Source organism: Besnoitia besnoiti, assembly GCF_002563875.1.
Source record: "Besnoitia besnoiti strain Bb-Ger1 chromosome Unknown contig00014, whole genome shotgun sequence".
Classification (NCBI taxonomy): Eukaryota; Apicomplexa; class Conoidasida; order Eucoccidiorida; family Sarcocystidae; genus Besnoitia; species Besnoitia besnoiti.
Window position 1 is genome coordinate 1,152,094 of NW_021703916.1, and position 25,111 is coordinate 1,177,204.

Genomic DNA, 25,111 nt, shown 5'->3' on the forward strand with positions numbered 1-25,111 from the left:
GTACGCTACCGTGTTACGCCATGGGGGGCTGGGCACCTTCCGTTGCAGCAGGGCGTCTTGTCTGCAGCCCGGAGGGCTGGGCTTCTCGCAGCCATAGATAGCTTGGACCACGTGGATGAGTCGGTGACAAGCGCTTTCCTGCCTCAACAGCCTGAAATTTTGGGCGTTTCAGAGTAAATTTGGCAGATCCGGCGGACAGCTCCTTTTGTCTTGATTGGCGCTTTGTAGTCTTTCGTTTGAGTTCTTGCCAGGGGGGCGCCTCAGACAGTTGGAGTGACCATTTCCATGTCTGACACGAAAGCTTTTTGGCTCCGTCGGCGCAACCGCCTGAGCTGCGTGGCAAGCAGGCAAATCGCGGGGTTTTGACTTGTGGCAGGTGATTTCTCCACCTGCGGACGGGCTACCGTCCCAACGCTCGCTTTGCGTTCTCTAGTTATCACCAGGTTTGCATGCACGACATGACGGGCCGCCGCGAACCCGCAGGTACGAACTCGCCTGCTGGGGGGGGGCGCCGGTGCGCGTGGTAAAGTGGACGCTAACGTGGCAGTGTCATCAAACGAGATGGGGGTCGCTCTACAGGGACGCCGAAAGGTGATGCAGGAGTTTGTTTTGTATGTGGTGTGTCACCCATGCATGGTTTTATTTGGTAGAGATACTGACATTCGTCGATGGGGTGACCAGCTAGGGCTTCCGATGCTGGTGTCGACTCTACTGCGTCCAATATGCAGTGCCGTCCCTTCTCCATGTCCCTCCTACCGTAGACAGCGGCGGTGTAGCCTGGAGTTTTACTGGCTGGGGTTTTCACTATGACAAATACGCCATCCTCAGTTTTTCCGACTTTTTTCCACAAAAAGTGAGGAGTCCACCTCAAGAACTGCTGTGTTTGTGCGCCGCGAATCGTCCCGTTTTCAGCGCTGCTGGCCTCGGTCATTGTCGCGCGGACCAGTTTTATAACCGCTTGGCACACGGTGAACAGTGGTGCGGACCCTCCAGCGGCGGATGCGGATCTCCTCTCAGTTGTTGCGTATGCTTTCCCTCGTTCGCGTCGCTTCCTTCTGTGCATCACCTGTTTCAGAAAGCAGCTCTTCAACCGCCGTGTAGGTGCCTGATACTCTTCATGTTCTGTCCACTGTATTTCAGGGCGTGTGGCGCTTGCCAACTGGTTCACAGCCAGTTGAGCTGCGGGCGTGGCGGTCGCAATGACTGCTGCTCGCCGCAGGGACGTCATTGCATCGATGAGAAAGTGTACCCAGTGTAGTGCAACATTGCTCCTGATCACGGATGCTGTTATTCTTTGGCTCAATGCGAACCGTGAAAGAGAGAATGTGATTTTTCCGTCGTTTCGGAGGCTACTTCGCGCCCCGGTTCCGCTCTACACTAGCAAATCTGGCGCTCTCACCAGTAGTGAGTAGGTGAAGGTGTTCACGTCAAACCGGGCTCTGGATGCGCGTGGAGCCCTGGACTATTCCAGAAGCCCGTCGAGTCCAGCAGCGGTTGCTTCCGCCGCTGCGCAACGATCAAACGGGGGTCGCGTGTGCGTAAGCCTCGCTGGTGGTCGGCGTTCCAACCGTCGCGCATATTCATTTTATGTCAAATGAAGCGAAACCTGGTGTTTCAGTCCTTGGTGCGGCACGGTGCGCGGACAGAGATTCCGCTAGACTGTCCTGCGCAAACTAGGCGCCCAAGCAGTACACGTGCGATGGACGCCCTCGTGGACATGCGTATCGCTGGTTGATCGTATTCACCGCTTCTGTAGGGTTCGTTTCTCGACCTCAAAGCACAGGAGCCCACTGAGGTCGGGCGCGGACTCTGCACACACAAGGGAGGATCCTCGGGCAATTTCAATTCTGTATCAAAACTACCGTCGTGATTGATCGCGGTGCCAAAGCTGTTTGCTCAGTTCATCAACGCGCAGCCGGTGTTTCCGCCAAGACGCGCAGCCCGAGCACAGGCTAGTGTGCCAACAGGCGCGTCTGCAGCAGATTCTCTCTTGTGTTTCCGCATCGGGGGCCGCCGCACGTTCGCGTGAGGCTTGCCAGCGGTTGGCGCCGAACCGGTTTTGCAGACTAAGACTCCAACGCGGAATGCGTATGCCGGCAACGCCCGGGAGGCGGAACGTCGGCGCCTTTTCCGCTTTCTGTGAGGGGCGTGAGAGGTGGGCAGCTGGAAGGTCAGGCCGGGTGAGCGAGCTTCGTGTGATGCGGAGCGGCGTCCGCGACGCGAGTGAAGACGCGGAACAATCCAGGCACCGACCGAATGGCGAGATTCGCCGAGTTGATGTCGTCTCTCATAGGGCTGAGTCGAGACTACCAGGTGACGTAGAGCGGACCCTCCACTGCGGCTCGTGTATACAGGAAGGGTCGGCACTCCTTCAGCGTGTTCCTTCAGACTGCTGTTCGCAAGCAACTCGCGCCAGCACGAGCAGTTGCCTTTCTCGAAGGCGCAGTCGCCCCCCTCCCTCTGGGGCCAGAAAGCTGATTGCTGCTTTTGCCAAAGGGACACACGCGCCCCCGGACAAGTCCGCAAGCGACGAGCGAGAGGACGCCGTCGCGGTGGAGGAGCTCCCTTTCGGAATCGAAGGCCTTGCAGCTGCATCGTCGTGGCGCGACAGCCGTTGGCGCCTCTTAATTTCGCCAAGGCCCTGCAGAGAACTTGAAACCGCTGCGGGCACGCACTGCGAGCCTGCGTCCCCGCACTCTTCCAGCTGCTCCAAAGCGATGGCCAGCGGAAGGAGCGCGGGCGCGCCGTGCTGTGACTCATCGGCGGGCGGCCAACCGTCCAACGAGGAATCTCGGCGACAGCCGGAGCTCCCCCCAGTCGCGACCGGGACGACTAGCAGTTTCTTCGCAGCTTCAGATTCTCAATCCCCTGTGCAGAACAACTTCTCAGATCTCGAACAAACGACATGGGAGCGAGGAGAGAAGAGTTCTTTCCCCATCGCCGCCCCGAAGCAACCAGCTGAACGCGAGGGGCTTGTGTCAGGGAACGGCGCTCATGGAGGGCCGTCAGCGACGCCACCTGGTGGCGACGGTCTCGGCGCCCGGACGGCAGGAACCGCTTCCGTCCTGCGCGGCGAACAGAAGACACTGGCAGAAAAGCCCGAAGAACGCAGCGGCTTTCGCTCCACGTCGAAGCACGAAACTGCGGGCGACGTTCAAGAGGAGCTGTGCCTCAGCCGCCAGCCGGGACGGTGTCACCGGCAAACCTCGCTGTGCCATCTGCGCGCAACTCAGAGCGACCGGGAAGACGAGGCATCTTCCAATGAGAAGGGGATCGTATGGCGCGAACTCGGGAATATCGCGATATGTAGATCTACGTCATTACCTTGTCGGCCGCTCTCTCAGGTAAACATGCTGAAGAGCGCAGACCGATGAGACGCCCCTCAGCAGCAGGCGAACACGATCAATGACATGTTTCAGCTGGGAGCATCGTGGTCAGCAGGGCAGGGGACGCCCGCCATGCCGCAGAACGCGTAGCGCCTTGTCTCTTCTCTAGAGGCCCCATGCAAATAGTTCGAAAGGATGCGCAGAATGGCTGTATGCAGAAGGTGCATGGAGACAGTTGTGCAGCGAAACGCGTAAAAGGACAAGAGATATATTTGAAGTAGGGCTCCTGCTGTCGTGCTGGCGGGAATCCCGGAGGAGGCCGGGCTGCGGAGGAGCGGCTCTGGGCGGCCTATGTTGTAAAAGAGTGAGGCACATCCCGAAAGGTGCTGTATCAGATGGCAGCATCCGCGACGGTCACTCAGCAGACAGCTGTTGTGTTTACTTAGCCGTTGTCGTCCTGTTTCCTCACGTACTCAACCGCTCGCAGCACTGAGCAAATCACGTCCGAAGCCAGGCAATCTTTGCACTAGGTTGCTGGCGGGTGACAGCCAGCTCGCCAACAGGGCGTGTGTTTGGCATAGAGCTGATGCGCCTCTCTCTTGCCGTGTCTCTATCGTTGACATACAGGAGGGTCCAGATCTTCCGCGAAGCTGCGGAGACTCCCCTGTCGTTGCCGCCATGCAGCAGGCTCAGAGCGGAGCGCTTCAGGCGATTTCCTCTCGCAGCAAGCCTTCGTCCTGGCTGGACGGATCAGAATCAAGCAAGCCTACGCCGCCAGGCCGTCGACACACGGTTGGTGCTGGGTCGTCGTCGTGCTGGGAAAAAGCCAGGAGTCAGGTTTCGTTTGAGTGCGTCGACGGCGGGTGCCTCCGCCTTCGCCACTGTTGGAGCTGTCGGTCCGCGCTAAACGATGCGAACCGCGCTCGTCGACATGCTGCCCTCTGCCGTTCCTGTCACAACAGGAGGGAGCTCGCCCGCTGGAAGCAAATGACCGACTGGAGGGCGTCTGTTGAAGGTGAGTAAACACCGCTGCGTTGTGGAGGCGTTGCAGAAACTCGCGGCTCGAGGCACCGCAGAAAGTGACAGACTACGCCACCAGCCGACACCGCGTGATGCAGTTGGGGCCCGTCGGCCCCACAACGCTCGCCGCCTTGGCAAGGATGGTGAGGCACACTGAGAAGGTCTCCTCAGACGGCATCGTCCAGAATCTTCTTTGAGTGTGTCCAAGCGACCGACGCGATGAGACTGAGCGCCGGCGGCAAATAGGAACTGAGAGCGCAGCGCCTTCCTGGAATTCGGGGTACCTCCTTTGCCGCTGCCCGCGCCTGCAGGCATTCAGTTTCTGTCGCTCCAGAAGCACTACAAATATCAGCTGCCAAACCAGCTTGACTCGGCGGCGTTCTCAGTGCACAACAAGATTGAGAAAAGGCTCTTCTTTGTCGTCACGCATACCACCGAGTGAGTTAATCGTGTGCAGCACATTCACACTGCTGGCAGGCGTGAAACTTGTGCTTCCATTATGGCCGCGGCCTCTTGAGTGCCGACGATAGGCTGATGCGTTGGACGCCTCTCATGCGCTGGCCGCAGCCACTGTTGTCCGCGCGTTCCAAGGTGCATGCCTGCGAACACGCCAGAAAAGTGGAGACACTGTCAAGAGGCCGCTGGCGTGGAGGCGCCCGCGCCGCCTGCGAGTAAGAGCCGGGAGCGGGCGGCCAATGGTTGAGGGCTATGATGCGTTTCGCATTCTCTTCTTGCAGGCCTCGAGCTTCCCACCTGCCTGCCGGCTGGCATATGTCGCTCTATTTGCCTAATCCGTCAATTCAACATGACGTGCTGAACGTGACAGACCCCAAGTCGACAGAAGCCTTCACAGTCATTCGCGCAGACCGGCCCTGCGGCCACTCGCTGTTGTCGTATGTGTCTCGACCTCCCGTTACTGTGAAGGAGCTCGTGCACTGCCGAGGTAAGGGGGGGAAATGCGGCTCACCCGACGTGAGTTTAGGGAGCAGCCCGCTTGAATTCCTACAGCGCGCCAGTCTTTAGAGCCCTGCCGGCTCAGCACCTCTGGCGGCTTTGCGGTCACGTACGCCACCACACACGCGAAATCGGCGATCCATCGACATGCAGCTGACTGAAGGAAGAAGGGGGGTCGCCGGTGCGCAGCGGCCGCCGGCGCCGTATCTAAGCTGGATCAGTTCATTCCTCTCGAGTTCGTGGGCACATGAGCGGCCCGATATGGGCGTGTGCTCATTGTCGTTTATCTACTGCCTTAAAAACTGTATAATTACTATATTTAAGAGTTAATACAGAGAGGGCAGAGCGGTTTAATGAATGGCATCACATATATGCGGTCTCATTTTGCAGAGTCAAAGACGACGAAAAGGAAGGTCCTCGGCTATATCACGATGTCGCGTTCGCCCTTCACCGTTCTGCGCGTCCGAGATGCGCAGGTAGGTCCTATTGCAGCTCTCGTTTCAGCTGACAGCTGCTGTGCTCGCCTTCTGTTACACTGCGTATGGACTCCGTGTTCTTTGAGGGAGTTCAGCGCCTTCCTGGAGCCGTAGTGCTTATCTAGGTGCCCGTCATGGCTGCCAGAGAATAGGTTTCGAGTGCCTGATGTCTTGTTACTCTGCAGCGCCACAAACTGTTCGACCTCGTGCGACATAGTAAGTGTTTCTGAGTTAGATGCGTCTGAAAGAACGCCCGAGGGCGATGCGGCCCAACCGGTTTTGGTGCCTATCCCGATGCAGGAGAGAAAACAAAATAGTTTCTCGTGGATGTGAAGCGGGGGACACGAATTTAGACAGTCCGACCGGAAGGCGGGTGTAGGTTTCCGGAGTGAACGGCTAGCAGGGGCAGAAGGGCGGCGGGGGGGGGGGGGGGGGGGGGGGGGGGGGGGGGGGCGAGGGGGGGGCAATGGGCGCGGTCGTGGGGCGGCCCTCTTTTGGGGGGCAGCATGGCTGCCACGTACGTTGCGACGGATGCAATAACGCCTTCCGGCAGCGCTCGCGGCATACCAGTCCAAATGGACAGCCGCGCGGGTTCCTCATTAATGCGCAGAAAAGGGTTCATCCAGGGGGCTGCGAAGGTGCGTGCTTTGTGTGGCGTTTACCAGGGAAGGGCAACAAAGAGCGGCTCTTGCCCCAGGAGTGGGTGGCCTACGGGGCCAGCAAGAGTCAAGCGATGGCAGAGGTGACGCTTTTCTTGGACGAGTGCAAATCAATCGCCGGGCGAGATGCCACGTAAGGACTCGAAACCTCACTCATGGTGCACCCGACCCTCCAGACCAGTCTTCCGTGACATAAAGGTATAGAGGAGTGCGCGGAGCAACCGTCGGCTTGTAGCGTTTGTGAGAGCGGGGGGGGGGGGGGGGGGGGGGGGGGGGGGGGGGGGGGGGGGGGGGGGGGGGAGGGGGTAGAAGGGGGGTGGGGAGGGGGGGTACAAACTGTTTGTGCCGCGGCTCCTTTTTCAAAGGATTATCTACTTGTGTGATTCCATAAGGTCCTCGGCAGCTTCGTCACCTCAGGTATGGACCGTTTGGACGCCGCTGAGTGTGAGGACGTCTGTGTTTTTGGCCTCAGGATACTATTTTCCGACGAAGCGAAGGCGACGACGAAAATGCTGGCGCTCGTTTGCCTTTGCTACATTCAGCTCCTCTCGTTTGGCCGCTGCGGTGGCGCTGAAATCTGAGGGAGTCTTTGGAGACGGCGAGCTCTTTCGAGAGCTGTGCCGGCCGCATATGCATAACAGTTTTTTTTTTGGCAGCGACTTCTCTGCAAGGGTACCAAAGGGACCAATGAAACCACGCTGCTCATCGCGTGGCTTTTTTGACGGATTGCGTTTTGGCAGTCACTGTGACATTACAGTCTGCGTGGCAGTGTACAGCACGTGGGGAAGATTTTGGTCTCTAGCCTTCGCACATTACTGCGCAAGGCTGGAGCCAGTGCATATCACCATCGAATCGCGCTTCGCTTTTCGTAAACACAGTTGTGAACCAAGAGGGCCCCGCGGGTCGGTGACCCGGCGTGCGTCGTCCTACCTTTCACTGTGGATTCGTATGCGGTCAGGCTCTAAAGAGAGCAGGGTGGACGCGTCCACAGCACAAATGATGTCGCTCGCTGCTGCACTGGGAGTCGATGGCTCCCCAGTCGATCTGTATGGCATGGTACCGACGCCGCGCGGGCCGTTGGACTGCGGAGTTCCATCTCAATAAAGCGCTGGTCCTTGGGGGCATCCCGATGAGATCGACCACACCATAACGGCCAGTGTCGCCAAGATTGTGCAGAGCATTCAGTCGCGAGCAGACGCATGCGGATATGAGGGTTGCGGCCATGCCTGGTATCTTCCAGACGAGGAGTTCTGGCAGCCGCAGCTGGGTTACGTCTATAAGCGCCTCCAGCGAGCAGCGTGCGATTGACATGCGATGTGCAGAAGTGGGTGGCGACCGTTGGAGGGGTGCTATTGGATGGCACGTGGACAGAGTGCGCCCAACAGGGTGGACAGGGCCCAACGCAGTGCGTCAACGTCGGCCTGTGCCTCATTCGACGACCGCCAGGAAAGGGGCGCCTGACCCATTGCACTCAGCTGCGTTGCGAGTGTGGCTTACTGGAGGACGAGAAGCGCCTCCGGAGAGGCGTCGAGGAGGAAAGAATAGCAGGCGGAGTCGTGGAGCTTGATGCCGGCGTGCATTAGCCGAAGCAACACTGAAGTCCGTCTGTGGTCGAGGGTGAAGGCAAGCTCCATGACTGATTCAGGGAAAAACACTTCACGCGCCAGGGTGCAGAACGAAGGCTTCACCGTGTGTAGTGTGTGTGAAGCGTCTGCTCCAGCCGTAGTGGCGACTGCCCGGGGTCGCCTGCATCCGAATCTGTATGTCGGATGAGGAGTCCGGGATGCGCGCATATCGGGAGCGTCGCCCAGTGATTCAAAGGGCAGTCTCTTCCAATGGCTTCAAGCGAAGAAGTCTTTCGTCACCGTGCGTTAGTTGGAGTGTTGAATTCTACAGCGGAGACGGAACGAAATCTTATATCGGTTCCCCACGTGATTGCCGTGATTACTTTCAGCGTGCAGTACCGTTTCACAAGTGACATGATTGTCAAACCATGACCCACTTGCAAGCGAAACTCTCCGTTTCCTGTGGCATGCCTGGCGGTCGCACGGCGTATTCCGATGCCCGTTTAAGTGCCGCCTCTTTCCCGCGTCGACATTCGACATACCGCTTTTGCTCGATCAAATGAGCCTGTCTGCTTACTTCCGGGAATTCTTGAGTCTCTATTCCTCTTCTTAGCGGTTGCGCATTTTGTTGCATTCAACTGAAGCTGCGGACTGTGTGAATCACTTGTGTGATGGGATGGGTCGACTACGGTGGGAGATGGCGCAGGGACTGCGGCTCCCCGAGCCCTGGGAGGTGTGTGTCCGGGAGGGGAATGTATATTTTTTCGTGTAGTACAAAACTGTGTGGTTCCAATTTTCACGGCATGGTTTCCTACGTGTGTGTGACGCGCGAGGTGTCCACCGGGGACAAGTCGTGCAGCGTAGAAGTCTGAGAGCGACTAGCTTTCCAATTTTCCGACGAGCAGCAGGACGTCAAGGCCGAGACGCTTCAGCGGCTCGTCGAGTCCGCGTCCATCCTGGGCATGACTTCGATACGGGGATCCACCCGGGTCCAACGTAATCGAAGCCACCGTGCTGCAACTCGCCTTTTTCAAAACGGGGTGTGCGACACTCGGCGACCGCCCTACTTGGGGACAGTGCCAACGCCTAACAAAACGCATAAATGATTTTGTGTCGCGTGGACGCATCCGTAGCAATGTAGCACAAGGTCAGACCGAAGAAAGGCGGTCATCCGACTCCAGGTGTGCAGTTTCGCAGACTACGAACTTCAATAGTTCACCCGCACGTCCAGAGCGGGGTCTCTGATGTATGTTGAACTCTCCTCCTTGAGCCTCCCCGCCCCTCCTTGGGGACGGCGCTCTGCACAGAACAAGCCTCCGATTGAGGCCTTGTCGAAACTTGCGGTGACCGCCGCTTAGAGAAAATCTCTAAAAGGCCTCCACAACATCATGTGGCGGCAAATACCCCTTGCCTCGCAGGAGACGTAATCTTCAAAAGCATACACAACCTGCAGGCCTCGAACTGGTACTGAGTCGCGCGGACGCCGCGCAGCTGGGGTCCTGGGCTCAACCTGCCTCTGGGCTTGCCTTCGTCTTCGCTGGGAGGCGATTTTGCCTGAATAACTCGTCAGCAGCTCGTTCGCCAGCTTCCGTATATGCGTCAGGCAAAATGGGAGGCGCGAGACTGTCCATGGCCTACGGAGGGCATGTATGCGCAGTCTACGCATAGCAACGCTACGAAAGGACGGATGCGTGTACAAATGTTTGTTTCGTCTGACAATAGGCAGACTCCAAATGACAGGGGAAGCTGGGCGCGCCGCCGTGCATGAACCACCCACCCCAGCGCCCCCTTTCGTTTGTAGCTGTCACCACCAACGCGGGTGTAGCAGTCAAAACGCCCCGCCACAAAAAAGCTCCACGGAGCACACTTCTCTAGCTGATGCCATGATATCAGGAGCTAAGCCCAGAGTGATGCATGGAATCGTAAGGCCCCACATAAAGGAGTTTTTGACTGTTTGAAGCACGTGTGTGCGTGACTGGCTGCTGCGCCGGTGTACAACGGGCTGATCTCCGCGGAGGTCCACGGTGGAGCCTGCGAAGCGTCACCTGTATGACGCAAACGCCTGTCTCTCCACGGCAAGGCTACGGTGACCGGAAAAATCGGAACTCTGTAGCTGAGTACAAACTAGCGATACCGCAAACTCACCATGAATGCCGTGCCGCTGATGGCCGTTCTCCGCAACCGCGCCTGAGTGTCCGCAAAATCCCAGACAGGCATGCAGTCGACGCTCCGATTCCACAGATGCTGAGTCACCCTCCACTCGATATTCAAAAACGCCCAGAGGTTTGTGCCGAGCAGCTACACGTCGTATGACACTTGGCAGAAGTCATCGCACATGTCTCACTCAACCGGCCTCGTAACGTGAGAATTCACAAAAACGGGCAATTCAGCGCGCACGAATGCACTGTCCTAGAAAATAAGTCATATCCGTAGAGAGCAGAGAGGCACCCCTGTCGCGTTCAACTGCCACAGGCCCTGTTTTGCTGCCTCAGACATCTGGGTTAATCCAAGAAAGAACCGATGAGGCAGTGATGCAGGACAGCGGTGGCATAGAGGCCACAGGTCCTCAAAGGCAGTAGTGGACCAGCCACGACCGAGTGTATTCAGCGGCTGACGCCACGTCGCAGAAAATCATGCACTGTAAAGTCAGCCCGATGGTACCCGCAACAAATCCAAAACTGGAAAACCGCTCACCAGGCCCTGCTCACGGATCCGTTGTTTCCATCGGGTATACCACCAGCCGAACGCCGTTCCAGTGCTCGCAGCGGCGACATGCCACCTCCATCCGTAGAGTGGAGGCCCTGACACGCAGCGAAGGATTGAAACAAACAGAGAGCGCAGTCATCTTCGAGGCCCACGAGAAAACAAACTCCAGTGTAGACTGTAGTAATTCTGCCGTGAACCGTGACATTCGGAGAAACCAAACACCTCGCAGAGGGTACAGCGGCCTCGCTCACAACTACTATTGAAGCGCAACGCAGATGAAGTGCGCACAGAAATGCTCGCTTTACGCTGGAGACGTAAAGCTCTCAAGTCAGGGATCACTCGGTGGAACAGTCAGAAGAAATCCCATGAGCTCACTTCGTTTGAGTAGCATGTAGACAGTGCTGGAGACGGCAGCTGCGATACTGCCAGACCCCGCGGCGCGTATCAGCGCCAAGCTGTGGGCACCAAAAGAATCTGGTGCGAGCCCAACGTCGATGTGAGGTCCAACGCTTTCATTTTCATGAGTATCGAGGCTTGGGGCGGATGCTTGAGAGTCGCGGTCCGCAGTGAACCCGCCCGCCAGGGTGGTGGTTCCCGCTGCCTCCGCGGCTTCGCCTGTTTGGCGCTGTTGAGTCATTAAAATATTTGATTCAATTATAAAAAACAGGTTGCAGTCCAAATTTCCTCAGACTCGTGACTGAGTCAACGTTCATGGCGTGTCTCGCCAGTTTGTTGCCCAAAGAATGCCGTGAAAGCGTGCTTAGCAGACAATCCGGAAAATTGACGAAGTTTACGTAGTGTGGGGGCCTGACTTGTTCGCCCGCAAGCATGGAACCCAAAGGAATTGACGGGGGTCCCAGTGTCGCTTTGAAGAACTCAGCCAGAAAAGTGCGGAAACATACAGCCGACGGCAGATCGAACTCCTAGGGGAATGTCTACGTTGTAAGAGTCTGCTTGAGGCGCCGAGCTTTAGACACCTAGCGATCCAGCTTCATAAATGCCTTCCACACATACGACCACAAACACGAGCGGACTCTACCGCGGCTCGATGCCCCATGAATAAAGGGATGAGAGCTGCTGGCTACGGCCGCCCAATGCTGTACGACTTCGGCACACAAGTCCCATCGTCCGCAGGCACGAGGCCGCTTGTCTTCTCAGACTCGTGGAGCAGAACTCGGGCATCGCCGAGCGTATCAGCCACATCAGCTGTCTTTTACGACTGCCAGATGAGAGATAAGGAGTTAAAAAATAAAGGGCTTCCCTCTGCCGATTTGCTGCAAGGCCTCCAGCTTGGTCACCCAAGCGAAGGGGCAGCAGCCATCAGCAGCGGACGACACTCCCGCACCTAGCGGTGCGCACGAACGACAGTAGCCGGCAGAGCGCCTCAGGAAAAATCCAAAGGTACAGGTAAGTGCGAGGACTGCCTTTGGGCAAGAACCGAGTTCCGGGGGGTGCAGAAGATATTTCAACACATGCGTGAGCTGTCATTTTGAAGCTCCGCATGCAAGCGCTCGATCCGACCGACTAGCGCGCCCGAGCTGCGAGAGGGTCAGGGGGGCGAGGCCTCCCGCCTGGCGCAGATCGAGGCATGCCTCCGGGCGGAAACGAAATACACGAAAACACCGTCGAGAACATGGCAAACAATTACAAGACGCTACTCCAGTCTGCCTACTGCTCCATCTGTTGAAGGGTGGGATCCACTCAACACCCATGAGACCCGGCGCCACGCTGGCGGTTCAGCGCGTCGTCGAAAGCTACAGCAAGCTGGGGAAGACGCCTCTGTGTTGAGGTTGACGAAGGCCGGGCCTAGAACTCGCGTGCCATTTCTGCGCGTCCTCTGCTCGGAGCTGAGGCAACTAGCACACTGGAGCCAGTTTTGAGCAACCATACACGACGGTCGCGTTGATGTTCGTCTTCCCTGGGTTACGACCGAAGACAGATCGAGCAGCATACATAGATAGTGTCTGCGATACTACACCAAAAGCAGGTAAAATTAGGGTCAGATCAGCAGTCTAAGCCCGTAACACACACGTTGTACGCTCCATTTTCTCTGCGCTCGGGAAAATCGTGCAAACGTGTGTGACTAGCGCAGCAGCAACGGTTCAAGGCAGCCACGGTTGCCCAGCCCGCCCCGGCGCAACGCGTTCATTGTGTGTGGCAGTGCCGCTAAAACCCGTACGCGGCTCTACATCGTGCTCGCGACCACAATTTCTTGCACGCCTCCCAGAACGACCAGCGTTTAGTGGGGCAGCTTACCGCTCCCTTGGTGCGCTCGCCTCGAATGTGTATCCACTACTGGATGAGCGAGAGCCGCGCTTGTGGGCGCATCGCGCCGAGTCCATGATATGCGGCTTAGCACCAGCTGGTGACTATATCCCACGCTTGAGAAGCGTCTAGCTGTGGTTTGCCTATGAGGAACTGAAGCTCCATGGAAGCAGAAAACAACAGGCGAGTAGCCGCCAAGCAACGTGTTGGCGCGTGAGACTTAAGCGCTGTCGGTGGAGGCACCGGGGAGACGTTCTCGCGGCTTGGGTCGCGGGTCGACATGGGGTACAGCATTTCTTGCCCCGAGTTGCCGGGGTTTCCTTTAACCTCCATTATAGGTTACAGTCCCAGAAAAGCTTGCGAGCATCGGAAAAAACAAAATGCTTTCTCGCTTGACGGCAGCCAAGCCAAAATATTTCGCCCCTCTCTCGGCGGCGGGACCGGGGGCGACACAGCTGTCAGTGAACCGAGCGATGAAGAAGCAAGGCGCCGTAGCAGCAGACGACGCGCCGTCGCCCTCCATGGCATCCAGAAGCCATTCTGAGCTCAGCATTGCCTCGTCTCAACACGACTTTTCCAGAGTGGGCTGTAGAGCCGACCGCGACAGACGCCACGTGAGCCGCACACGGCCCATGGGATCGGGTGTGCGAGGCAGCGACAGAAGGGAGACAACAGCAAGGCAGCAAGTGTTCAGAAGAGACGAGACTTTACATGCAGACGCAGATGTGACTGGTTATACAAGAGGTTGTCAGACAAGAAGGAACACCGATAGACTACGGCATCCAAGGGGGAAATGACATGATTCGCACGTCTCCCCTCCAGGAGACCGTCAGGCGGGAGGGGGGTCGCGCACGGAAGAAAATCGCGATCTCGCACAACTCGAACAAGAAAACCAACAACTCCCAGCTTCTGTGGAGGTCCTCCCACGCCTCAAGGGAAGTCTCCCGCCAGTGCAAGTTCTCTTGAGAAAAAAACCTTTCGAAAAAGGAAGCATAGAGAGCGCTGGCCTGGCGTGGCAGCGACGCCCGCACGAACTCTCAAATAACAGATCTTCGCCGCCCGCACGCAGCGAACACCGCCTCGCCGGAGGTTCCACCCGCCTGCCTCCCAGGCGGCCTCCCGTCGCGCTCCCGCTTCTCCCAGGCTCGCGTATGCGCGACCTCGGTAGCCTCTTGGCTCGTAGGCGCGCAGCTCGTGTCGAGAACGAAAATACCTCGTTCGCTCGAATGTCCTGAGGCTTTCGACGCGTAGCGCCAGATGTGGGCGTCGACGCGTCCTCGCCCCCTCTCGACAGTGCGGTCGTCGCCCTCTCTTCGCCAGAGACGGAGATACCCCACACAAACGCCGAGACGCTGTCGCGGCCCCTTGCGGCCGCGCCAGACGTCAGACGATTCTCCGCGTCGTCCTCAGCTGTAGCGCGCCATCAGCTGTGAACAGGACAGAGACAGAGGCACAGGATGCGACCAACACGTTTCCGCTGCCAGACGCGATGCATCCTCGCGCGCACTTAGGATTCGATGTATTGTGGTGAAAGAGTGCTTTATCAACATACATTCTGGTTCTTCGGACATCCAGAAGTATCCCGCAAGCGGCCTCAGTGGCAGAAACGGCACAGACCGGCAACAGGATGCTTCCGCGCTCTAGGAACTACATGTATGCACACAAATATATATATATATATATATATATATATAGGTATATATATATATATATGCGTATATATATATATATGCGTGTGGCGGTCTCTGTAGCTTCAGCGAGTCCAGCGTACCTGGCGGAGCCACTGCGCTTTCTGGAGACAGGCTTCACCTCCGGCGTCTTTGCTTGCGCCGAGGGCGTCAGCGAGACGCAGCAGCTGCTCCATGAACGGCGCGCGCTGCAGGTGAAGCGTCAAGTCTCCTCCGTAGGTGCTGACCAGATCCCTGCGCGGCGGAGAAAAATCGCAGGCCCTTGCAGCAGTGGACGGCACGCCGTTTGAAGGCTGACAGACCCCGGACGTCCGCGCCGAAGCGCCCAGCCGCACCCAGAAGACATTCTCTACTCTAGCTCTCCGGTGCCTCCAAAGAGCGGGAGGAGCGACGCAGCACGACGCTGTTACGAATCGCCAGCGCTCACTACGCGCAGAGGCGCCTACTCACGCATACATACAAAGATGTACGTGCATGTACACTAGTGTACAGATATACAAACACGTAGAGAGATATGGGCATCTCTAAAGCGCTGTTCGGACTCATTCGGAAGGTGGGTGACTTCGCTGCACCGCAGCCCGCCGCATGCCAGGCGAGCGCTACCCGGCGGCCAACTCAAGTCTCGCCTCCGACGGCTCGCCAAAGTCGCGAAGCGGCTCGGGCGCAGTCCCAGGAGCGCCTCCCGAGACGTGTTTGCCGCGAATGCATATTCGCTGTGTAGCGCTGGAGGCGGACTCGCTGCTGCGGACTCACCCGACGAGCTCAATGGCCTGCTTGGCGTTCTCCTCGACGCCGCGCATTCTAGGACTGGTGGCGGCGACGGCCTTGACGACATCCAGCATCGCGTTCACGTAGAGCTTGAGCTGCTCCTGCATGCCCTTCTCCTTGAAGCTGTAGACGATCGACATGTAGGCCTGCAGCACGCCTTCGCGGAGATCGTGGATGTACCACAGCCACTCTTCGTTCATCTGCAAAGAAAGGCAGCAAAAGGCCCGCCGAGCCCAACACTCGCCTCGCGCCTCCCTCCAGACGAGAAAACCGTCTGCGGAGAGCCCACAAGCGCCGAGTGTACTTCGAGACGTGCCTTCGCTGCGCACAAGGCTGGCGTGAGGAACCGCCGAAGCGTCCCTTCTGGTTTGTGGTCGGCAGCGTCCGCGGCTCGGAAAGATCGGTGCGCCGCCCTCTTGCGGCTCCCCTGCGCCTTCGCGGTCTTCGCTGCCCTATCGAAAAACACCCCTGAAAGCCCCGTTCTCGGGAGACGCCGACGGCCGGCGCCCACTGCGGCGCTTCTTCACATCGCCTCGCACACACCCAGAGACTTGCGACGCACCTGCCAGTTACTCGGCCCCACTTCGTAGGACGTGTTGCCCGCCTGGTGAAGAATGGCCATGAACGAGTCGAGGTAGGGCGCGAAGGCCTCGCCGCCCATCGTCATCGCCGCGTCGCCCACGGCGACCATCACGCACGGCTTCAGCGCGCGCTCCACGTTCGGGTCCTAGCGATCAACAGCCGCACACAAAGTCGAAAACGCGGTGAGACCTGGAATGCCAACAGCGAACCCAGGCGCTGCCCCTCATCCCTTCCAGACCTCGCCGCAATCGCCCTGCCCCCGCTCGCCAGTCCCTCTCGCCCCGGCCTCCGCCTCTTTTGCCTCTCCCCCCCCCCCCCCCTCCCTAGCCTTGAACCCAACCGCCCCCCCCGGCGTTCGCGTTGGCGCGCCCCGCAGAGGCGCCTACCTGGAGCATTTGGTACATTCTGGCGAGCAGGGGTCCGCTGAAGGGCGCGAAGGCGGGGCCGAGCGCGCGGCTGACGTCGCCGACGAGTTCGACGCAGATGCGCACAGTCTGCAGCTCGTCCGTGGTGCTGCTTCCGGAAGTTGCGCCGGCGGCCCCCGCGCCTCCGCCGGAGCTCCCGGCCGCGGAGCCCGTCGAGTTCTCCAGACCCGAGGCGACGATGCAGACGACGTCCTCCGCGAACGCCGCCGCCGAGGGACCGGCGGCGTTTACCAGCGCGGAGGTCGCCAGCAGCGCGTCGTTCGTGATGGTTTCGCTCGCCGAGCAGCTCAGCGGCGGCAGCGTGCCCGCGGCCGCGTTCGCTGGCGGAGAGCCTCGGAAAATCTGAAAAGTCAAACAGCAAGTCGACGAAGTGCCGCATGCGGTCGCAGAGATCGCCCACAGCGGCAGAGGGCGAGCGAGGCGAAGCAGAATAAGCAAGCGCACCAGCGAGAAGAAGAGAGAGAGCGACAAAGGCATAAAAACAAAAGGCGGGACGGATAAGCGACACGCGGCTACGAGAGACACGCGTGTGCGCTGAAGTGCTGAGCTCTCCAAGTGGCCTTACTCGCTCCAAGCACGCCCAGATCTGCGGGGCGACAGGCTGAACCTGGGACCCGAGGCGCAGACAGAGGATCTGGATAACGCCGCAGAGCAGACCTGGATGAAGACATTCACACAAAAAAAACGAACTGAAAGCCACGTACTCCATCCAAGACCTGCTCCACACGTCGACGTGCAATCGAACTACGCCTTGTGAAGTGACGTCGCCGAACTATCCACCCGTACAGACGCATGCGTGAATGAGCGCCGCATGCATGCGGACGCTGTTTTAATTTCGCGTGGATTCTCGCAAAACTTTGAAGAGCTCCGCGATCAGACGCCAGCGCGTCACGCGACACACCCCTGACCCTTCTTCGAGGCCGTTCCCTCCCGCCCTCTGCTGTGCGGAAGAAAACAGGCGAGGACTGTCGCTCGCTCAGGTAGACGGCGACCCAGGCTTCAGAGACGCGCACGCCCCTGTAGACTGGAAGTCGTCGCGCGCGAGAGGCGGCAGATTCTCTCTCACGCCGTCGCGCAGTCCTCACCCTGGCGCTGACGCGTCGCTTCGTTGGCTTCAAACGCGAAAGACTGCGACAGCTGGCAGACAAAGTGGTCGAGGAGCTTCAACATGGACGACTTGCAGCTCTCGCCTGCACGCAGAATAACCCGCATATGCCAGCGCGAGTGAAAACAGACAAATCCGCACACACATACTGCACGTTTTCATACATAGATATGCATATATACATGAATAGAGAGACATAGATAGACAGATAGACATAGATAGATAGATTTCAGCGGATAGCTAGATAGACATAGATAGGCGGATAGATAGGTAGATAGTATAGATTTTTCGCGCGTTTCGCGGCGAACGACTCTATGCGAGATTGCAGCAAGACGGCTCTCAAGGGGCGGACTGGAAATGCATGGCGAGGGCTGACACTGAATCGCAGGTTTTTTTCGCATTGTTGCTTCGCGGTCATTCCCACAGAATCCGCTGGGGCGAAGCCTCGTGCTGACGCCGATGAAGTCGAGCAGTCGCAGAGCTGAACGCCGCGAAGAGCCGCTCCTTCTTAAGGCCCCGGCTTTCACAGTGCAGAGAGGATCGCAAAGAACGCACCTGCGTTGTTGATGAGTGCTCCAAGGCAGTTGAAGGCAGCATCCCTCAGGCTCCTCTCGTCCTGTCGAGTCATCCACATACAACGCGTGCGAGTGTTGAGCAGACTGGGCGCAACAAGCAGGAGAAAACGAACTCCACCGCAGCCCGAAGCAAAGACCGCGAGCTGACGCGATCCACAGGAGCAGGAGACCCGATGTGAGCGGAAAAGGCCGTCGCGAGGCTTCTCCCCGGCAGCGAACCGAGAAGTGAATACGACGCCCAGGCTTACACCGAAGTCCCGAATCCGAATGCCTCCACTCCACACGACCCCGCGTGTCTGCATGCACCCGCCGAGAGTCCGTCGCAGGGCCCCCGAACAAGCACCTACTTAAACGCATGCATAAATACAGATACGAAGATATACATATACATGTAGATAGATGTAGAGATGGAGACAGAGATAGGGATAATACGTGTGGTGTTTCGTGGCGGTTCGGTGTCTGTGTGTATGGCTTACGGCGTCGGCTCGCTCGGAGACCTGGATGAGGGCGTCGCAGAGTCTCTGGAAGAGGGGGTCGAGAGGCGTGGCTGCGGGTTTGTCGGCGGACTCCGCGACCATGTGATCAGCGAGTTCGTGGAGCAGCCAGCAGACGTTGACGGCGACGCGCGGCTGATCGAGCAGGCGGTTCACGATCGCCGCTAGGAGCGAGTTGTTCTCCGCGACGACTGTCCCGTCCGCATTGACGAGCTTCTGCAGCACCACCGGCGTGTGGAACTGCGCAATCCGCCCCAGCGTCCAGGCCGCTGTGTCGCGAACGGCCACCGACGAGTCCTGCAGCACGTTCACTAGCGACGTGAACGACTCCTCCACCAGCGGCTTCAGCGCCTCCGTGTCCGGACCCTCCATGATGCTGCCGAAAGCCAACACCGCCGCCTCGCGCCGCGTCCAGTCTGGGCTCGAAAAATTCTCAGAAACAAACTGAATCACTGGCGGAAGAATCGCGTTCTGAACCACCTGCACACAGAAACTCACGCGCCGGACATGCGCCGCAAGCCCTCAAACGGAGCCGAGCAAGCCTCAAGCTTCGCGAGAACGCGGTCGCGAACAGGAGCCGGCCGCACAAGCAAGTCGCCCCAGAAAAAAACTGTCCGCTTTTATATATATATACACATAAGGGTATAAACGTATTTGGATCAGAGACAGATGGACAGCAGCCGCGACTTGCCGCAGCTGTCCGCAGCGGATGTTGGCAGAAAACCTCGACAACGACGCAGCGACACCTGTTTCCTCCCCCACAGGGAAAGAAAACCGGAGCCTTTTTTCCATCTTTTTTCTGCGGTCGCCTCTCGCGGCATGCCCCTACCTGTGCGCAGAGCCCAAGGCAGGTGCCGGCCGCCATGGCGGAAGTCCACGAGTCAGCCGCATCGGCTTCCTCGCTCTCCTGTTTGGTCAGCGTGTTGAGGAGGATGGGTAGAAGGAAGGGCAGGGCCTGTTTGATGATGTGGCAGTTCCTCGGGAATCCCGCGGCGTCTTCGGCGTTCTCCGCCTCCGCCTCGTGCTGCTGGAGGTCGATCTCCACGTCGGCGATAGTGTTCCAGAGCTCCATCGCCGCGATGCAGACGCTGTCGTCGCCGCTCTTGAGCGCCTCCCAAGAGATCGGGCCGATGCCGCTCATGTATGGCTCCAGCAGTGCGTAGTACTCCTCCGCAGTCTTCACCAGACACTCGAAAGCAGAGACCTGAACGGCCTGGTGCGGCACCTTGGTGTTCTCCAGCACGACCTGAATGATGTATTCGCGTTCAGTCTGAAGAAACCACAGAGAACGAAAAAAAAAAAAGCTCCACGGCGCCACGCGGTGGAGGCGCATCAAGGCTCAAGGCGACGCGAAGGCAAATCGAGGAAAGGCGCAGAGACAGAGAGAAGAGAGAGGAGCTCTGGTTCCGCGCGCAGAGAAGACGCAGCCAAGGAGCGCATGGTGAAGAAAGAGACAAGGCACACGTCGTGGTAAACGAGAGTGAAGCTGGAAAGGAACCAAACGGAAAAACGCAGAGCGACATGCCCGCACAGAAACAAGACTTATCAACGAATGCCCTCGACGGCCACGGTGCGCTGAATTTCCACGTGTGTGGCGGGACTGCGGAGTCCAGTACGGGGAAGGCCAGCTCATCTCAGACCTGGCTGCCCCGAATCAAAGTGCCTTTCGTGGACACGTACCTGATTATCAAAATTCTTCTTCGAAAAGATGAGCGCGTGGTAGAGCGCCTTCAAAGCTGCGACCTTGAGTTGAATGTCTTCGTCCTTCATACCTGATCAAATCGCGCCGGCGCACGCACAGACAGCCCGCTCTGACGCCGCCCCACCTTCTCCCCCCCGCCCCCCCCCCCTCCGTACTGCAGCCACACTAAGGGCCTCAGCAATTATGGAACGGGTAGAACGCAGCTCGCATTCAGCCTCCGCGCACGCACGGCGCATCCCTGTTTTCCCTCCTCTCCCCTTCTCCTTTCCCCTCCCCCCCCCCCCCCCGCGCCGTGTGTTGGTACGCTGGAGTGTGAATTGCGTCTTTTTGCAAGCGGGAATCGAAGGCACTTACCCTGAACCACAGCCGTGAGGATGTTGTTGCAGTGTGCCTCGCTCAAGACGTCGGCGGGCTCTTCGCCGGTCTCCTCGACGATGTCTGCATGCTCCTCACAGAGGTACGCCAGGCAGGTGAGTGCATTCCGACCAAACACCTTGCGGTGTGCAGACGCGTCTGTCGCCGCGCTGGCTTCCGGCGCGATCGTGGCCTCGGTCACAAGCGTCAACAGGAAGGGCAGGAGCTCCGGAAAGCCGTCAGAGGGCAGCTCGATGCGGCCAATCTTTGACAGCACTTGGCAGACTGCATTTGCCACCTGAGTCGCAGAGGCACGCGCGGGCGCAGGGGGCGCCTCGGGGTGAGAGACGCGCACGCAAACACCGCAGAGAACACGCCACAAAAGGCAACAAGGACGCCACTAGCCCACAATGTCGGACTCGGCTCTGCATCTGGCAGGCTCCACAAGCGACCGACAAACACACCGCCAGAGGCTCAGTACGTATATATATATATATATACATACATATACACATACATATACATATATATGCACGCGTGCGTCAGATAGAGACGTATATAGCCACTGCATGGAAAACTTGCGAAGCCGCTTGCAGACGCTGGTAGCCTTGTGAAATCGAACTCGAAGAACGAACCTGTGTGTGCTCCGTCTTGATTGCGGCGAGCAGCTGCAGCCGCATGGCTTGTTTCGCGTCCTCCGCGACCGCCCGCCATTTCTCCGCCGCTGCGCTGTCGAGGACGAGGTCCTGAAAACATAGAAAAAACAAAAAGATCTGAAAATTCACAGGGCCCAAGTCGGCATTCGCAGCGCCCCAAGCTCATGCTCCACACGAACGAGCTATCGCTGTGGCGATGCAAAGGCGCTGAAGCGATAGCGGTTTGCCCGTGCCGGTAAGGAATCCGTGAAAAACGGCGCAGCGGAGAAGGCAAAGACAAGAAGACTGCGAGCACGGCACCAGGCTTTCCCGGACACAGTGTGCATGCACCTCGCGGCGAAGCATGCGATGTCCGTTTCCAGGTATTGTTCCCAGGGTTCAGATATGAGGCGCCGGAAACAAGCAAGTTCACGAGTCTCCTGGAAGCCAGATTGACATGTGAAGAGAGGAAAACAGCAAGGCAGGACAGGAAACTGCGAATCAGAGTCCCCCTGACACCCTCCCCCCCTTCCGAACCGTGAGCCAGGGCAGTCCGCAGAGAGGGCCGGGTGTGTGCGTGTGCGGCATTCACAGGACAAACACCCTCCAGTCTCCACTGCACCACTTCTCCAGGCCCTTCATCGCCGCAAGACGAAGACCTGCGGACTTTTCTCCTCTAGTCCGCACTGCCTCGAGGCCTCCACCTCTGGGATACCGCCACCCAGTTTGAGAGTCTCTGGTGATACATCCGATTCAAACGTCGACGCGCACGCACGTCTGGGGCAAACCCCCGCGGCAAAAACATGCCCGCCTCCTCACTCCCCCCCTTTTCCCGCCCCCCCCTTCCCCCCCCCCCCCCCCCGTCAGCGGGTCACACGCGCGCCTGGAGGCGAGGCCGCATGCAGATGCTCGACTCATACCTTGGCACTGATGCAGTTTTTGAAGGTGACGGCGGCGATTTGTTTGGCGAGAAGCTGCTCCTGAGCCTGAGGCGTCCCGGCGGCGCCTACGGCCTCGTCGATGACGCGCGCGAGAGACACGAGAAAGAGGCTGAAGTCCGCATCGCGGGCGCCGACGAGCTGCTGCTCGGCCTGCTCGCGGATCTGCTGACGCGGATCAAGCGTGGAGAGAAGGAGTTGCTGCATAAGCTGCAGAGACGCGCCGTCTCCGCCTGCGGATGCGGCACCAGACGGCGCAGTCGTCGCCATTTCGCAGAAGACGCGCGAAGGCGCAGAAACCGGAGGGAGGGGGGAAGCGGCGAAGGAACAGACGGCGGAGGCGCGCGAGCGACAGGCAGACCAGAGAGAAGCGCGGGAAAAGAGAGTGAGAGAGAGGAGACGATGGAGAAGAAGGCCCGCGAGAAGAAACAGAGAGACGAAGACTGGGTTTGCTGACGATCAGGTAGCCGAAGCACCCGGGACGGAAAAAGACGTGACGAAGGAAACGAGCTGAGAAGCCGAACGTGGCGAGAGAGGAGACGGACAGACTTTGCAGATGGAGAGGACAAGAGGCGCGCAGACGGAGCTGCGGAGAACAGGAGGACGCGAAACCCCGCCTCCGGAGGCGCCCAGAACGAAAGAAAGATCCGGTCGCAGCGACCGGTACAACGACGAGAGAAACGAAAGGAAAGGTAGAAAGGCGAATGGCGCGCGCTCGATGAAAGACCGCGTAAACTTCCTAAGTTGCGGCTTTTGACAGAAAGTGGTTTCCCGGCGGAGCGACTTCACGCCTCTCTCGAGCAAGTAAGTCGCCCGAGTGCTCACAGAGAACCAGTCCGACCCGCGAGAGAGACGAACAGCTTTCGGCTTCCTCTCGTCCCCTCCGGTCTCCTCTTGAAGCAACTGCTCACGCGGGGGGACGCTGCGACGCGCCGCCTTCTTGCTCGCGTTCCTCAACCTTCCCTCTCTCTCGCTTCGGGGACCGCAAGGCGCAGAGTGAAACGGCGCGGTCGCCTTACGCCTCCACCGCCGTCAAGCGTCGCCCGCACGAACGGGAGAGACACACGAGACAGCCTGTTCGGAGCGAAGTGCGGGCGAAACGGCCTCTGGGCACGGCAGGACCGGGAAGTGGATGAGAGCGATTCGAGGAGCTACACCAGGTCAGATGCGCTTCTCTCTTCTTTCCGCGAAGCAGACTGCGGCGAGAGAGGAGGCAGTCTACAGAGTGCTCAGGCGAGAGACTGGTGCAGAGCCCACGGTCCCGAGACAACGAAGCTTCGAGAGCGAAGGCGGGCGCAGAGAGAAGGGACAGCGTGTGAAGTGAGGCGAGGAAGGGAAGGGGAAGTTGAGACATGCGGAGAACACGAGCAGGCGAGAAAGAATTGACCAGAACGGAAACAGCGGCGTGCGCGCCGAGCAGCGCTGTGAGTCAGAAGACGCCCAGGCGAAGAGGCGAGACGACGAGGTGAGGAAAGACGGCTACGTCTGAACGCGCTCGATTTCTCTAGCAGAGCAAAGAGAGCGAAACGTCGCGCGACAAGACTCGGAACCCAGGAGGGAGGGAGGAAACGGAGCGCGCGCGCCAGCAGACAGAGGCTGAGTGAGAAGATGGAACGACGGGAGAGGACGCGGTGGGGAATTGACGAGTCCACGCTGAAGAGAAAAAGGAGGAAAAAAGAAGCTTGATGGGTCGCCGCCGCCGTTTCCGCACGCGTGCGTGCGGGGGTGAAGGAGAGTGAGCAGAAGAAAAGGCGCGACGGTTTGTCGGGAGAGATAGAGGGAGGGCGCGTTTTGAAGAGGAAAATTCACTCTTCGCGCGACGAAGAAGATAAACGAGAAAAAAGGCGAAAGACGAACAAGCAGCACGTCCTTCCCAGTACGAGCGTTCCTCCACCTCAGAAAAGCTTTCTGTCTAAATCCCTAGCTCGCGCAAGCTCATACACAGTGGGGATGCGGTATCTGACGACGACCCAGAGAGAAAGAGGCAGCAGAGGAGAGAGGAGAGACACCGCGCTCGCGCTCGCGCAAGCTGTCACGTTGTTGCCGCAAGAGAGCAGCAGCGCCCGCGCGCAGGGAGTCTGTTGCCGTCGGGATTTTTCTCGCGCCCCCCTCCTCTCTCTCCTCTCTCCCTCCTCGCGTGCTCCGACCGGGCGGCGACCGCGAGCCTCTCTCCTCACGGCTGCTTGCAGCGCTTCACTCTCGCGCTTTCCTGAGGACCTCTTTCGCGCGTTCCTTCGACTGACCTGCGCTCCCGCGCTTCTCGGAACCAGTGCGCAGCCAGTCAACCCTACCTCTTCGCGAAAAATCCGAAAACGCAACGCCGTCCGCTGCGCCGCCGCTCCTAACAACACTGCGAGGGAGACGTCGTCGCCTTCCGCTCTCTTCTCGAGTGTTCGCGAAAACTGCGCAAAGACGCCGTAGGGGGGGCGGTCAATCAACGCGGACTCGCCCTCCGCTGAAACACACTCCCAGAGCGCCGCAGTCTCCTAGCTGACACGAACCGCGTCAAACAAGCAAAAAACCCGAGCAAGTCTGCGTCTCACGACACTCAGCGCCTCTCCAGATACTACCCGGGGCGGAGATTTTCTGACGCCCTGCGCCCAGACGCCCGCCAGGCTCCGCTCGCCGCTGCCCAACCCGCCTGTGTGTCTTGGAATCTCTTGGAACCTCTGAAAAGGCGAATGCAGACGCTCGGCGGTCTTCGTTCGCGCCAAGGTGTCAGCTTTAGGCTCAGCGTCAATTGCGACTGAGCTAACTTTGAAGACACAAAAAAGCGGAGAAGGTGTGCCTTTTTCTTCGGGTCCTCGGTGTTGAGGCGGCAGCCCTGAGGAGGTCTGGTGTCTGCTGAGCTGTAGGAGCAGCGGGAGGTCGTCG

At 58.8% G+C, this 25,111-nt stretch overlaps 3 protein-coding genes across 3 annotated transcripts; 1 reads left to right on the forward strand and 2 right to left on the reverse strand.

Moving 5' to 3' along the window:
* Positions 1–2,090: 2,090 nt before the first annotated feature.
* On the forward strand, positions 2,091–8,018 carry BESB_026370 (uncharacterized protein; the record flags this gene model as incomplete). The annotated part of the gene is made up of 10 exons (XM_029361317.1): positions 2,091–3,275; positions 3,954–4,341; positions 4,658–4,784; positions 5,084–5,289; positions 5,691–5,776; positions 5,962–5,992; positions 6,442–6,568; positions 6,839–6,852; positions 7,394–7,491; positions 7,758–8,018. The coding sequence occupies 10 exons, from the start codon at positions 2,091–2,093 to the stop codon at positions 8,016–8,018; spliced, it is 2,523 nt and encodes an 840-aa protein (XP_029215672.1).
* Positions 8,019–8,878: 860 nt separating this feature from the next.
* BESB_026380 (uncharacterized protein) lies at positions 8,879–11,343 on the reverse strand (the record flags this gene model as incomplete). The annotated part of the gene is made up of 4 exons (XM_029361318.1): positions 8,879–9,063; positions 10,146–10,187; positions 10,709–10,801; positions 11,082–11,343. The coding sequence occupies 4 exons, from the start codon at positions 11,341–11,343 to the stop codon at positions 8,879–8,881; spliced, it is 582 nt and encodes a 193-aa protein (XP_029215673.1).
* A 3,381-nt stretch (positions 11,344–14,724) lies between these two features.
* Positions 14,725–22,507, reverse strand: BESB_026390 (HEAT repeat-containing protein; the record flags this gene model as incomplete). The annotated part of the gene is made up of 13 exons (XM_029361319.1): positions 14,725–14,893; positions 15,413–15,627; positions 15,990–16,154; positions 16,396–16,776; positions 17,000–17,091; positions 17,520–17,624; positions 18,095–18,155; positions 18,591–19,088; positions 19,438–19,878; positions 20,289–20,380; positions 20,665–20,962; positions 21,300–21,410; positions 22,220–22,507. 13 exons carry the CDS (start codon positions 22,505–22,507, stop codon positions 14,725–14,727), a joined length of 2,916 nt encoding a protein of 971 aa, XP_029215674.1.
* Positions 22,508–25,111: the final 2,604 nt, after the last annotated feature.